The sequence below is a fragment of the Trachinotus anak genome, unplaced genomic scaffold (genome assembly GCF_046630095.1).
Source record: "Trachinotus anak isolate AG129_WGS33_773 ecotype Australia unplaced genomic scaffold, CSIRO_AGI_Tana_v1 ptg000033l, whole genome shotgun sequence".
NCBI classification, from domain to species: Eukaryota; Metazoa; Chordata; class Actinopteri; order Carangiformes; family Carangidae; genus Trachinotus; species Trachinotus anak.
The window spans coordinates 5,171,460-5,187,014 of record NW_027273884.1 but is presented as its reverse complement, the minus strand read 5'-3'; the positions used below and the strand labels follow the sequence as shown (position 1 = coordinate 5,187,014).

Sequence of the window (15,555 nt, the reverse complement as noted above, 5' to 3'; positions counted from 1 at the left end):
ATTTGAGGCCACCCACTTAGGTATAAACTTGAGCCTCTGAACCAGATGCGCCAGATAGTTGCGACAGAGTTAGGTGTAAAATAGTTATTGCACATCTGGTCAGTCACCGGTCAGTGCACCATGTGGTGACATGAAGTCTTAACTTGAGTAGGACATTTTCACAAGGTATGACAAGTTCCACGCAACATCAGCAAATTGTCTTTGCTATAAAAGATTTTCATTTTCATTTGGGCCTTTATGAGGACAGAATAATAGACATGTTCTCTCACACCCCGGCTGGATTATTAACAGAGCAACACGGGGAACTAGGGTCTGTTTGGCATACTACAGCACAATATAAACAGAAATTATAGTTTATTGAAGCTTTTAGTGATGTCCCTGACTTTGGACATGAGCGTCTGCCAAATGAGTAAATGATATCTGCCAAATGTAAAGTCTGAAAGTGTCCACTGGGTTTCTAGCGTTCTGTCCTGTCATGTATGGGTGGCTCTGTGGTGGAATGTAGTTTTAATACCTTTCATTTGTTCTGTTTATAATCCACTTGTATGCATGTTCTTGAATAAATTTGTCTGTAATATAACATCACAGACTAACTGGTAAACCATATTTCAACTGGTCTGATGGCAGGAAGGGATGGTAAGTAGGATCCCACAGCTCATTTTTGCCCTGGGACTCCATGTCAGTTAATTCAGGCCTGACACACACACACACACACACATTTGTGTGTGTTTCATTTTGGAAACTTAATTCTGAAAAAATTCTGCCTATTTCTGTAGAGATGAACCTCGTGAAATATTTAAGTAAGTTGTCTAAAACGAGGGCCCTGGGGGGGCTTTTGCCCTCATTAAACCCCAATGTGAGCTCAGGTTGGGGGACAAAGTGGTAGTTTTATATGCCTTGGGATGACAGACTACAGAATGCGTCATGTGATGGATGTGTGACAGAACATGGTGAGTTAAACATAACATGCCACGACAGATGTTGTCACCACTACAGAAAATGACTAGCATGTGACAGGGTGGATGCTGTGCATGTGAGATGTCCTGCTCCACCATTTAGCTAGGACACATCCTCCTTTTGACCTGTAATAATTGTTTTGACATTTTGACCTGAATGAAAAGGCCAAAATTAACATTTTCAACTGCGGTTGGTAACTTAATTAAGTTATCTTCTGGGGCAAAGTAACAGAACCACTGGAGTTGGACTCTAATGCAGGACTCTCGGTGTGAAAAGCAAGGTCTTTATTCCAAAAACAAGGTTGATACATGAAGATCTGTCCAAGACAGCAACAGAGCCAAAAAGGGCAAGGCAAAACCTAAGGTCAGGGAAAAACAGGTCTGGAACACACCAGAGAAACAAAGAAATGCTGGAAAGCTTGTAACACTGACAAAGACAAACTGGCACAGAGGACAGGGAGCACGCAGACTACAGTAAACACACAAGGAGGGGGAAGACAGTGAGCACAAGTGCAACACATTAGGGGCAGGGTCAACAATCATAGAAGCCTGAAACCACACATGGGCAGGAAGTGTGAGTGGGAAAGGTTAGACATTTCAAAATAAAATAACAAATATACAAGAAACAGAAAACATAACCTTAGGGAACAGGACAGAACATGACACAAAGCAAATGTGTTTGTCTTTTATGTCGGTATGTGTGTTTGTGTTTATGATGTATTTGGTTTCCATGCATTAACCATACCACTAACCCTTTGCAGTTGGGGAGCTGGAGCCTATCCCAGCTGACATTTACAATTCACGCTTACATTCACGCCCACAGGAAGTTTAGAGTTGCCAGTTAACCTGATATGCATGTCTTTGGACTGTGGGAGGAAACTGGAATACCTGAGGAAATGCAAGTCCCCAGCTGGCCGGCAGGTTCAAACCTAGGACCTACTTGCTGTGAGGCAACAGTGCTAACAGGCCACTGCACTACAATGCTGCCATGTCTGTCTTTGGTTTTGTATTTTCAAATTGAAAATCAATCATCAATCATGATTTGGCAACTTGTAGCTACATATTGAGTCTGAAGCAGCTACAGCAGCAGCCAACGTCTTGTCTCTCTGTGCTGCAGGACTGAATGGTTCAGGACATCCTTTGTTCCCACTGGTATTAGACTATTTACCAACTCAGGCAAAGGCAGTAAATGACGACACTGACTCAATCTTAATTTAACTAAATACATGTATAAGCCACTGGATAATTGTGAATTTCTTATAGGGTTAGATAAAGTGATTCTTATCTTATCTTATCTTAAAATGATAACAAATTCCATGTCATCTGTGCATGATAATTTACCGTTGTCTTTACTGAACTAGTTCTGCTTGGGGGCAAAAAATATATATACTAGGTGACTGTAATAGCCCCTAAACAGCCATGGTCCACCCACTGAGGTGTTTTCATTGCCTAATTATACCCGAGTCTCTTCATTTTGCTGGACATGGGATAGCAATTTTGCAAGTCAGTTCAATTAGGAGTGAACTGCTTAGAGGGCTGGAGGTCTAATCAGCTAAAACTGAAAACGTGAGTGTGGGTGCAAGTCCTAAAAATGGACCTTTTTACAAGTATCTCTATGGTTTTAGATGCCATTTCTCATAGTGTACGAGGGTAATATATTAAATGAGTAATGCACACTATTCTATTCTATTCTATTTAACCAAAACAAAGCCTTATCCATGATGCCCCATCAATCCATACCTTACTGGAAGTTGTATCCCCCGCGGGAGTTACTTGATGGCTGTCCATGAGGGGGCAGCAGTGTACAAGGGTTTAATTAATGAATGCCCACTTGGCCAGCCAGAGTTACAGAGTGGGCAGCAAACTCAAGACAAGTACTGGCTACAGTGCTCTTCTGGGCCCTTTGTAGGCCCCTGTGAATCCCCAAGCCAAGGAGGTGGCTTTGGTGTGACGGGCAATATATGCATTGTCACAAATGTTTATTTTGGAGATGGTGTCTCCTAACCTTTCCGGAAGGACATTAAAACTAAGGCTCAAAATATAAACATTATCACCTGGCACTAGAAAACAAAGGTGACAATGTGGTGAAACCAGAACACTGAATAGCAGCTGCCCTGTGTCCATTTACATCAGAGGATCTGTGACAGGATACTCTGTCCGTATAGGTGCTCACGGTGGAGCCCAGCCAGGAAAAAAGAGAGCTTCCATTCTGGATAAACAAGTTGAAATCTTGATATTTTTTTAAAGAATTTATTCACCAAAGAGCATGCTGAGAGTTCAGCTTTTTTTTTTTACACAGAGGGGAAATCAAATCAACTGTGTTTCAGAAGCCATGTCATTCAAATATATGGCTTTAGAAGCTTGGTGGTGTTGTGAATACTCAAACCACTGTAGCTGACAAGCTAACTGCTACACATGAGCCAGGCCAGAACATGCTAGTGTTACTGAGTCACACGGATAGTTCATTAAAGGTTGGGATTGAACATCTAACAAGCTGCAATAGCTTCCTCCATTTTTGACTCAATGGAGCTCTGCTCCCTTAAAGGTCAGCACTCTCAGGACAACTTGCCATTGGTCAGTGGTACAAATGTGATGTGAAATATTTGGATAGAAGCTGGTGCCTGTGGAGTATGTCAGTGAGGGTGTTTGTGCGCCCAGACTGGTCTCAGAAATCACCAAGAACTTTTTCTTTCATGTCTGTACTTTTATGAGGTGAGAGCCCTGGGATGAGTGTAAATTGTCTGAACACACCTTAAAGGTTGTATATACAAGATTTTAAACAATAATATAGCAGCAAACATCTATTTTCTATATAAAGATAGTGGAGTAATGGCATCCTGAGCAGAGAACAAAGTCACAAAGTACAGTACGCAGCATCGACCTCACAGAATTTCCTCTACTGAAGAAAAAGAGATTTACATAATTAAATAAAGTGCATACATTTACATAACATACATAAAATACATAAATATAATATCTAGGATAATGCTACCGTTATCTGTGAAGTGGTGGACTTATATGTCCAAATATATATATGGACCACATCCATATCTCCAGGTTTAATATTTGATGAATGGAAAAAGAAGGTTTTTTGAAACATTTTTAAATTTGGATTTTACTCTAATCTTTGTTACTCCTATAAAACTGTGGTATTAAAATTACCAGCAACAGTCAACAGCAATTATACATGAGCATGAAAGTTCATTCTTGAGCTTGTAAATAGTTCAACAAAACTATCTTCACTTGAGGTCCAAGATACTTGCAATCTGTGATAATCATGTGACAGACGTTAACTCCAGTGAGCAAACTCCATCCACTGATAAAGACAGTCAGATGTGGTTTAAAGAGACTAGTAAGTGGAACTTCAGTAAAAATTGTTTAATCAAAAAAGAAACAGGCTACTTTACTAATACTAAATCAGTTCAATCACCCGTGTAGATTATCTTTATGGTTGCCACATCTTGCTCCTCTGCAGGTTTTAAGTCCTTTAGCTCGTCATTTCCTGTTGTGAAGAGGCTGGAGTTGACTTTAAGGACCCATTCTGTGATCCTCTGGCCAGTGTAGTACTCCTCATCACTGTCCTCCTTCAGCCTCTCTGTATGACCTTTGTCTTCAGAGCCCTCAGATTCTGTTTCAATAGTTGAGTCACTGGAGCAGAAACCTCTTGGTTTCCCCGCTTCACATAGACTGGCATTGTGTTTAACCTTGACTGCCATCATTGTACTACTGTCACTGGGACCATGATCAGTGTCGTTCTTCTTTTGACGTACTGGAGGGTCCACTGGTGCTGGAATCAGCGTTGCAGCTGAGTGTCCAACAGAAGTCTGTTTAATGAATTTGCCATCGGACTCTGAATCAAGGTACGCTACTTTGTTTCTTGTTGCAGTGATTTTGTTATATTTGTTGGACTCCTGATTTGCTTCTCCACGTTGTGTATCCAACACTGTATTTTCTGTCACCACATTTCCAGTTGGTAAATGGGTACTATATCCTTTAGGTTTGGCTGACTCCTTTCTATGTTCCGGTAAAGCAGCAGTGCGTCCCACTTTGCCATAAATGGTATTTGATCTGGTGATAGGTGGTAGAGAGATACTTGTTATTCGTCTGGGCTTAGATAACTCCATGAGACGTTTTGACCTGGTCATGACACGCGCAGCGTTGGCTACTTTTGCAGCTGCTTGGAGATAAATGGATGATTGCAATTTGATGTCTCCAGCAATTGGTCTGTGAATCCGCTGGACGCTGATCTCCAAAGTTCGACTTTTACTTTCAATAACATTCAGCCCCCATCGTCCTGACCTCCTTCTCCTGTTTATATCTGACTGGTCCTGCTTGTTGTGAACAACTGCGTGTGAACATTTCATTGCTTCAGCAGCTTGTTGAATCCTCAGTCAGGCAAACTGATCCATCTTTGATGCACTTGGACCTGTTTTGACCGTCAACCTTCTTTTATACTGCTTGGCCTGTAAGGCCCCACCCACTCCACGCACACAGCAGTCACTCGATCTGTAACAGTAGCCTTTCTTTGTTACCTGTAAGGACCCAAACCTTTTCACAGATGACGAGGAGCCAAACATCCCTAACAAACAACCACACAAAGGAGAGCCACTCTTGAATCTTTCATGTTGCTGTAAATTTCTGATGTCAGCAGAGAGGTTTATGTTTGATGGTTAAGTGATCAACTTACTGGAAGTGTCACTGCCAGAGGAAGAGTTGGGGAGGGGGCAACCTCTTCCCTGTATGACTCCACCTCCGTATGATGCTATATGGTGAGGTTACATGAATTTACTTGTGATTTTTGCATAAATCCACCATGTAAAGGAATATTTACATATTGGTAAATCACGTTAATATCCTTTATTTCCAAGAGTGAGATAGGAACACTGACGTTATGTCTGTGTGTGTGAATATGAATGTGAATGCAAATATGAGGAGTTGGTGCACTGAGATTGAGAACAGTTGCTGCCATTAAAGGACGAACAAGGAGGTGTAATTAAAAGAGCGCTAATCACCTCAAATGAACAAGAACTGTGTAAAACGCAAAAATATGGCATTTATGTTTGATGTTTTAAGTTGAGGAAGGTTACATTCTCCTTATTATGATGTTATAATGTTGTTTTCATCTGTCAGTTTGTTGTGATTTATGCAATAAGTCTGTTTCCATTGTGCTTTGTTGCATTTTGCTTTTATATCAACTTTTCCACTTCAGCCAATGATAAAAACCTTTTTGTCTATTTCAAATTTGTTTTCTGAATTTCCTGCCTGTGCTCTGAATTTCCTGTTTGTTCTGTGCATATCAAAAATGCAAATAAAAGCAGGTGGATGGAAATGCACTTAAAGACCATATCCCCTCTTCTTCTTCAGTCTTTCTCCATTCTTTTCACTGTCCCCCATGGTTGGAATTAGGTCTTAGTTAGGTTATGTCTAGGTGTTACAGAGCTCACTGGTTGGTGATATGGTGAGGCTGGATTGAAGTAAAGCATATAGAAGATGACAGTCTGGGTGTGTAGGTACTTTTTAACTTCAAACAGAGCCATGCTAGCCATTTCCCCAGCCTCTCTTCCAGCCTTTATGCTAAATTTCCTGACACCAGCTCTCCCTCTGACATCGCACTCATTAAGTGTATTCACAAAATGCTGAATTATTCCTTAACTGTCATCTATTGTCCCAGTTGTCTTTCATTTACCTGTCTTCCCACTCTCACAGATGAAGGCCCCTGTAAAATATTGACCACAGAGAGTATTTGATGTCTGCATGCATATATAGGACAAGACTGACAGAGTTTAAGTTACACGTCACGTTCTCTGCTGAAGAGCTCCTTGTGACTGCATCTAAATCCACCTCCTGGTTACTGCATTAAAGCTCTGTCCAAATGGGGACAGAAGAGGGGATTATTTAACAGCTGTAACAGGAACCGTGCAATTATTGCAGTACACAGCTGGAATGAATGAAAAGACGTATTATCAAATTTGATTTTAACAGGAAACATTTCTGACAGACTCTATTTAGTGTTAGATGTTAGTACATCATTATCACTCTCTTGAAATGTAAAACATTCTGACAAATATTGTACACCACAAATGCTATTCAGTTGAGACAATATCTCTCCCTTCAGTTTGTTTAGACGTGCACATAAACAAACATGTTAATATTGTACGCAACGATGTCTCTGGGGCAGGTATCAGCTCTAGAGTTGCAGTGGGCGTATTGTGAGCTGTGTGTTTTGGTCTGTGACACTATGACACCGTCCACAGACTGGCTAGCCGACTGGCCATGGTGAGCTCACTTCTTCCACTGACAGCCAGTGACGGATGTGTATGTGTGTGTAACAGGAGTAGGGTTCAAAATTCAGATTCTGGTCATGAGCTTTGGGTAGGGACCGAAAGAATCAGATTGTGTATACCGGCTCGCAAAACTAGTGGGAGACCCTGGGGTAGACCCAGACTATTTATCTCATCTGACCAGGAAAAGTCAGGATCTTCCAGGAAGAGCCAGAAAATGTTGCTCTGGAGATGGACATCTGGACTGCTGTTGTGAGAAGTTTGCCTTCAGGGCTTTCTGCCAAAAAACTTTGTTGCAGAAAAACTTTCTGGCTTCGGTCTTCAGCTGCAAAGTTGCAGTTTGTTAAGTTTAGGCAACAAAACTACTTGATTAAATTTAGGACGAGATCATGGTTTGAGTTAAATTGGACCATTTAACCTCACTTTCTCATGTGCATCTGGACTACCCTGCTGCCACTGCGGCCTGACTCTAGATGGATTTCAAAGGTCAGGCCAGAGTTGTGGATTTGCGCACTCAAATTAAATCACAATGAATGTGTAACTGAGTGACAGAAATTTATGAGACAGTAATAGTATGAACACACAGTGTAGAAACCTATACCCTTCATTTGAGTCATAGTACTGCATGAAAAAGGCAAATGCTGTATTGAATACATCACAGTAATAGAACAGCTGTCCCAAGCTTTATCTCTTTTTGATCCCTTAATTCAGATTGGTCCAACCTCTCTCTTTGTCTACCTGTGAGCTAGCGCCTTGATAGAATAGGTACATGTTTCCTTCAGTTCTCCCCCAACAAACAAATGAATCATAATTATTCATTTAAAAATTAATATATGAATAATATAATAAAATAAGAATAAAAACCACTGACACAAACCCCCTCCTTTCTTTCTTCTCTAAAGTCGATAAAGGTCAACAAGTCTCATCTTTTTTATTTATTGCTTTAATGGAGGCCATTGTGAGACCTTATTGTATGTTGGAAAAGATACATTATTTTACTGTTGAATATATGTTAGCATTTAGATGTAGTGACTCTTGAGCACATTATGTATTTCATCATGAGAATGTATTTGGCCACCTTAATCCTACAACCCTGGTGTGTGGCATTATAGAGAGAGCAACAACAAATAATCAACTGTAAAATGCATACATAGTTGTTTGTAGAATAAATAGACAATCCATGGGAAACTAGAACATTGTATGTGTTACTTTAAACCCTCTCATCTTAGTGTCCCTTGACTGGAACGGCCAGGTGGAGGTATGGTAGTTTTTTAAGACTCCCACAGGGGGCATCAAAGCTGGAAACTTTAATTCTCTATGCAGTGGCTTTAGACAAATTTCAGACTATGACCTCATGACAAACCCAAAAAGAAACAAGAAGTGCTGGGTGGTATAAATATGCATCATTTAATGGGTTACAGTTATGGTTAGTTTATGCCACATTATCAGAAGCTTCAGTTCAGCAGCTGTTCACTGTCAACTGCTGGATGGCTTATTTGCATTATACTCACCGAACATATACATGTGCTTTACAAAACAATATGATACAGCACAACAACAGTACAAACGTGTTTAAAGATACCTACAGTTGAGTTGAGGCCTGTTCCAAAAATATTTTCTTAGTAAATGTGCTAGTTATTGCATAAGTATTTTAATAGCATGCACCGTATTATTCAGGTGTTTTTTTTAAAATTGTCTTTTTTTAACATAAGAATGCTGCAGGACACTTCATTGATAATTTCAATCTATTATTATTATTATCATTATTATTATCATCATATTGTTATTATTGTTATTTTGTGTCTTCCTCCATTCATGAAAATTTGACACTATTTTTTTCCTCCTCCTCATAATTTGTGTAAATGTTGCTATTAAAGTGAACAATAAGTTATTGTATGTTTCCGTTCATTATTCATTGTTAGATTGTTGCCAAAGTCAAGGCCCTTTCACAGTTTTTGATGCAATACTACAATTGTATCACTGGAGGGCGATATTGACCCACCATCCAGGCGCATCAACTGCAGCACAGTGTAAACCCCCTCCAGCCCTGTCGCCATGGACAACCATACTTCACCAGAATCATTCGGCATTGGCAGCAGGCACATGAGACCTTTGCTTTTAGGTAGTCAGATTTGCAGGAAAAGATACTATGAGAAAAGCAGTCACAGATTAAAACACTGACAAAACAATTCCTTGCATGTATGGCCGCAGAATGTGTTCAGACAATCATACATCACCGTCATAACCAGGCTTATGATGTTGGATGTTAGTAGCATGAGACAGTTCGCATCCGAGGGGCATTCTAACATACAATGCTATTCTTCATTTTATTTCATTTTTTGTTTTTCCATTATCATCCTCTCTATTTGCATAATGTCCTCATTCTGTCAGCTTCACAGATCCACGTCAGGTGGAGCCACAGATGGTTCTCCACATTAGTAGGTGTGAAGGGGGGTTATAGTCGCCCACGTACGTCGAAAAGACAACACAGCTGATCTCACTTTAATCTATTTCAAATGGTGATAACTGTGAGGAGTGCTTCACGGCAGATAAAGCCAGTTATACAATATTATCAACAGTGGTAATAACAAAAGCGACGCTTATTGTGCCATATTGTTCATCTGCCATCAAATTGTGTTTTCTGCGCAGGCGCAGGTTGTTGGCTGGCAGTGCCATAGCAACCAGAGCAGGCATCAACTACAAACATGGTGAGTGTTTGTGGGTTTTTTATTTTTCGTTGCTTGTTGGTGTTTTTTTAAGCTAATTTTTATGGTCTTGAGTGCAACCACCTATCCGAACATGCAGCGACTTCGTGTCTGAAAGCCATATTTGACCTTACATGCAACATTGTTGTCGCTGTGAGCTAATATGGGCTAACTTTAATTAGCCACTTAGCTAATCCTAAATGTCAGTTAATGTAGCGTTCATGATGGCTAACATCAACTCTGTCGTAAGCGCTTGTGGAGGTTTGTGTCTATTTTGTCGCTTTTCCTATCGCTAACTCTTATACTGGGAGGAAGAGAAGTAGTTGATCGATACCCAATCAGAACGAAGAGTGTAGCAGCCAAAACCCGATAATGAAAATTATAATCAATACAATGTATATTCTAAGCCTATAGTTGAGTAGAAATGTGTGTTTAGTGTAACGGGGTTGCTAGCTTTTCATTACGGTGCCTATCTGCTATTTTGTCATGATCCATTTTGTCATATAGCCCAGCCTCTCCCTGTCTAATTTAATGTTGACTTGTCTCCAGGCCAAAGCAACGACTGTGAGAGAAGCACTGGCTAAATGGGTAAGTTACATACGGACACAACTGAAAAACAGCTGTGTATGTAGAAAATGTTTATTTGTGTGCATAGGAGCAGAACTCGTGACTGGAAGTTCATTGTGTAGTTGCATAATTGTAACATAGTTGTTGTAATTGTATCTTTTGATCTACCCCCCCCCCCCCTCTCTCTGTGTATGTGTGTGTTTCTTTGTGTGTGTTTAGGAAGAAAAGTCTGGGAGTAAAGTGAGCGAAGCTAAAGCAATAAAGCTGTATAATCAGGTTCCTCCTATAGAGAAGATGGATGCTTCTCTCTCTACACTCACCAACTGCGAGTGAGTCTCGTGATACAATTGCTTATTTCAACAACTTATTATTCATAGTTTGATATGTTTTGTGTGTTCTAAAGCGAGGCAGGATCAGAAGTACACTGTGTAAACCTATTTCTTTTAATTATCATTGTTATTTTTTTAAACAATTTCCATACTGAAAAACTCATGAATGCCTTTCTTATGTACCTGCATGCAGTTTTAATGTGAATTTGAAACCATGAAATTAACCCATTTGAGCTCATTAATTAGATGTTTTTCCAATGAAAAATAAATGTTTCATATAGGATAGATGGTGTCTTGACATTAACCATTTGATCCACCATAATGATATGAGTTACATGTCTTTATAGTACATTAAATATTTTGAATTTCCCCATAAGGATCAATAAAGTATTTTTTTTCTTTTATCTTCTATCTTAAAGCTACAAATGCAGTATGTAGACTACCTGTTACAGCTGACTATTTGACACTGTATTAGATTTTGTTAATCTGGTGTAAATGTGTAAAAGTGTGTTAATTGAGTGTAGATGAAATGAAAATGTGTAAATGAGAACAGCTGTATTGGGAATTCAGCTGTAATAAAATACTGTATATGTCAGCACAGAGTGTAGGAGAGAAACATACAGATAAGTGGCTGAAACCAGTTGATGGTAGGCTGAAAGCTAATAGTGCACAATGATCTCAATTGTTTACGGAGGTTCCACAACAGTTTCCAACTACGTCCTCAATTTCACACTTGACCATATGCGGTCAAGCCATATATTAGGTATTGACCTAGTCTTGTTCTGTTAAAGAAATGGTAGTCTATTGAGGGCTTCACTGTGCTAATTATTTAGATTAAACAACTCTAAAACATCTAAATAAATTCATCTGCAATTTGATCAAAATCTAGCATATCACCATTGATATATAAGTTATTGCACTGTTTCCTCCACAGAAAGCTGTCACTGTCCACAAACTGCATTGAGAAAATAACCAATCTCAATGGCCTAAGTGAGTACTGACTTCATAAACACATACAGCCACACATGGTACACACAAACCATCTTCATGGGTGGAAATTTGGTGTTGTAATGTGGTGTTATATTGTATCCTTCCAGAGAACCTGAGAATACTGTCATTAGGAAGAAATAATATAAAGGTGCTCACTGGGCTGGTAAGTTACATATGAAGCAGAATTAATTAACTAGTTTGATTGTCTAAGTTTCATTATTTCCCTCTTTTCTTTCTGTTGTCTCTTGTCCTTTTTCCTTCTCTCTTGTCAATTTATGTCTTTTTTTCAGAAATGGTTTCAGAAATGGCTACCCATGCTAAATTGATACTCTGAATGTACTGTACATGATTTTGTATGAATTTTGTGTGTGTGTGTGTGTGTGTGTGTGTGCAGGAGGCAGTAGGAGAAACATTAGAAGAGTTATGGATCTCCTACAACTTAATAGAGAAATTGAAGGGAATCCAGTGCATGAAGAATCTGAAAGTCCTCTACATGTCCAATAACCTGGTGAAAGAATGGGGTAAGCTACATTCATAAACATATATACATAAATATATGAACAAATGAAACAAAGCTAATTATAATACAAAATTACTATGTTTATTCATATTTTATAGGAACATTTATAAGGTTAAGTGATCTGTTGCAAAAAATTTAAACTCCACTTACATTTACATTTACATTTACATTTACATTTAATGCATTTACAGTAGTAAAGCCACAGTGCAGTGGGAAACCTTTGTGTAAGTATTAGGTACTACATCTATTTAATAAGTGTTGGGATATTGTGTAAGGAGGTGCGTCAAAAAGTGCTAGTTAGACATGTTAACTAGGACTGGAGTTGCTCTCAGGTTGATCAATCAACCCTTTTGGGTCTTATTTTTAAAGTTAATGTGCTGAATATTTGCTGGTATGTGATGACATCTTCTCTGTTCTGTGTAGGGGAGTTTGTGAGGCTAGCTGACCTACCATGCCTTGCAGACCTGGTGTTTGTTGGAAATCCTCTGGAGGAGAAGCATTCGGCTGATGGAACGTGGATGGATGAAGCCTCTAAAAGACTTCCTCATCTGAGGAAACTAGATGGTGAGAGTGTTTCAATGTCTGTAAGAACAACTGCTCATGCTCATTGGTCTCTCTCTCTCTCTCTCTCTCTTCTCTCCCCTCTCCTCCCCCTCCCCCTCTTTCTATCTTCTCCTAAACCCAACCGGTCGAGGCAGACCCCCCCCACCCTGAGCCCGGTTCTGTTGGAGGTTTCTTCCTGTTAAAAGGGAGTTTTTCCTCCCCCCTGTCGCTAAGCGCTTGCTCGTTGTGGGAACTGTTGGGTTTTTCTCTGTAACAAAGTAAGGTCTTGACCTTACCCTGTAAAGTGCCTTGAGATAATGTATATTATGATTTGGCGCTATACAAATAAAATTGAATTGAATTGAATTGTTCTTTATTCTTACCACTACTGTCATAGCTTGACAGTGCAGACAATGGTGAATAAATAACATAAAAAGTTGCAGTAACACTTTACAAGTCATAAGTTCTGATTTGCAATAATTTCATTAATTAAAATCGATTGTCAACATTACCTAGGGAGTCTTTTTGTCAGTGCTGAGAAAGTTAGCTTAACATTGAATTGAGCTAATTTTTCTAGGAAATTTCTAGGACACTCTCTTGAAATGGATACTTCCTTTAAAATTTTTAGGAAATTATGGACCCATAAATGTTACTAAAATTTCTTTGGAGTCAGAATGAAACTGAGAAACCATGAAAATAACAATTGCTAACTTTTACATTGTCAGTTACAAGGTATATGTAGGACAACTCTTTTTTGAAGATTGATGATCTCTTTTTCTGTTCTTTCTAGGAACCCCAGTCATTAAACAGGAGGAGGATGAAGGAGAGGGAGAGAGCTGAGAAGCACGGCGATCTGCAAAACAGCTTTCCCTAGGAGTCTTCCTTTTTTTTTTTTTAAAGTTTTCTCTGGTTTGCCATGTTGCATAGACTATGTTGTAGATCAACAAGCACAAAATAACCAACAAATTCAGAGAATGTTTATGTTTTGGAGTGTGTGTAAATTGACAATACTACAGGCCTTATGGGTTTGGGACCAGAAAAAAGGTTTTGACAAAAGCCTATAAGTAGAAGTATGTGATAAGCACATTTCTTAATGCTATTAACAGCATTAGGATTTTTTACTGTCAAAGTATGAAAGATATTGAAGCTAATACTAATGTGTTTTTATAGTGTCATTGATTTTATATGCCTGTAAGTTCTTCAAGCAAGAACTAAAGCACAGTGTAGCACACTGGTGAGTAGAGACATTTGTGTGGACCAGATGATTGGATAATACCATTAACTCCATGCTGCTGGACCTTCTCTAGCCTATTAGGAGGTGAGTGCAAATACCTGTTCTCAGTCCATAACATCACCATGGAGAGATGGCCAAATACAGATAAAGATTAACTGGATTTTGCTACATTTACATCACATTGGACCAAGAGGTGCAGCAACTGATGGCTAGAAAGAGTGACCTAGAGACACATTTTTAGTGTCGACCAAAAATTAAATATCCAGAAAATAGTTGCATCTTTCCATGGTACTTAAACAGCATGCTGTTTTCCTGGTTGTGTTGGTAGAATTCAGAACTGGCTGAAATCAGGGTCTACCACCAAACAGACTTCTCAGGTAGGAAGAAGTAGTAACATTCAAATAGAAAGTTAAGTGAGTGCGTACTATCCTTTTCATGAGGCTTGAAGGTGCCGTCTCCAGCTACATTGCAACAGCCTTTGGACAGGACTGTGGAGCCAGCAGAGCTGAGTGTGAAAACTTACATGACCAAAATACATCCAAAGCTCTATTTGGTATTGTGTTGTTTGAGATCTTTCTGGCTGTAGAATACTGAAGTCATTTGTCTAAACTTGATTATATTAAGATCTAACATTGTCTTATAATAACATCTGTGTGCATACAATGATTTTTATATTTTAAATTATTTTAGGAATGTCTGTACTTACAGTTGTGAGATATTTATGATTTTAAATGATTTTGTTATTTTAAATAAATACAATTGATGTGACATGGTATCTTCTTATTTGAGCTTTGTTACCTAAAGCATAATTAATCTTTATTAATTTGTTAACATGTAACATAGTACTTAGTTTAGCTTTGTCAGATTTTTGTAATTCATATTGAGATGTTACTTAAGGTCAAGTGATTGGAACATTTCTATAGGTGATGCCTTAAGCTAAAAGTTCATGAATTAGTATTTATTATTTATTTAGAATTAGATTACAGTAACATACATGTAAGTGGACTTAAATGCACGTAGATGTCATAGCTGAAGAGTTAGATGATTGTGATTATAGTGGAATTGACTAGCAACAAGTCCATTACCAGAAAAGGAGGGAAAAGACTAGCCCCAGCAGACCTGGTAGCTCAAGCGAGGATTCTGATGACATGGTGAGAAGAGTAAAGATCTCAGACAGGGCCTCCAACAGTAGGCATACAGTTAATGCTGTGGCAAGAAATGATGCAAAACAAAACAGTGATTGGAAAGTCATCATAAAGTTTAACAAAGATGGCGGTCACTTCAACCCAATTAAAATCACTGAAGCAATTAAGAAGGATATTGGGAAAGTTAATTTTGCAAAATATTTAAACAACAGAAGACTTATGATATTTGCTAAAGATGAAGAACAACAAAGAAAGATCTTGAGCAGATAAATCATGTTATATGTT

At 38.8% G+C, this 15,555-nt stretch overlaps 1 protein-coding gene across 3 annotated transcripts; it reads left to right on the top strand.

The window, feature by feature from the left end:
- Positions 1 to 4,724: 4,724 nt before the first annotated feature.
- dnal1 (dynein, axonemal, light chain 1) lies at positions 4,725 to 14,898 on the top strand. 3 transcript variants are annotated; one of them, XM_071471402.1, is made up of 9 exons: positions 4,725 to 4,816; positions 9,887 to 9,945; positions 10,492 to 10,530; positions 10,729 to 10,838; positions 11,773 to 11,828; positions 11,936 to 11,991; positions 12,223 to 12,349; positions 12,772 to 12,912; positions 13,682 to 14,898. In XM_071471402.1, the coding sequence occupies exons 2-9, from the start codon at positions 9,943 to 9,945 to the stop codon at positions 13,729 to 13,731; spliced, it is 582 nt and encodes a 193-aa protein (XP_071327503.1). In that variant the 5' UTR covers positions 4,725 to 4,816; positions 9,887 to 9,942; the 3' UTR covers positions 13,732 to 14,898. The 3 variants fall into 3 exon arrangements, with proteins under 3 accessions (XP_071327503.1, XP_071327501.1, XP_071327504.1); XM_071471400.1 differs by lacking the exon at positions 4,725 to 4,816 and having other exon boundaries at positions 9,868 to 9,945; XM_071471403.1 differs by lacking the exons at positions 4,725 to 4,816; positions 9,887 to 9,945 and adding an exon at positions 10,103 to 10,203 and having other exon boundaries at positions 13,682 to 13,815.
- The last annotated feature ends 657 nt before the right edge of the window (positions 14,899 to 15,555 follow it).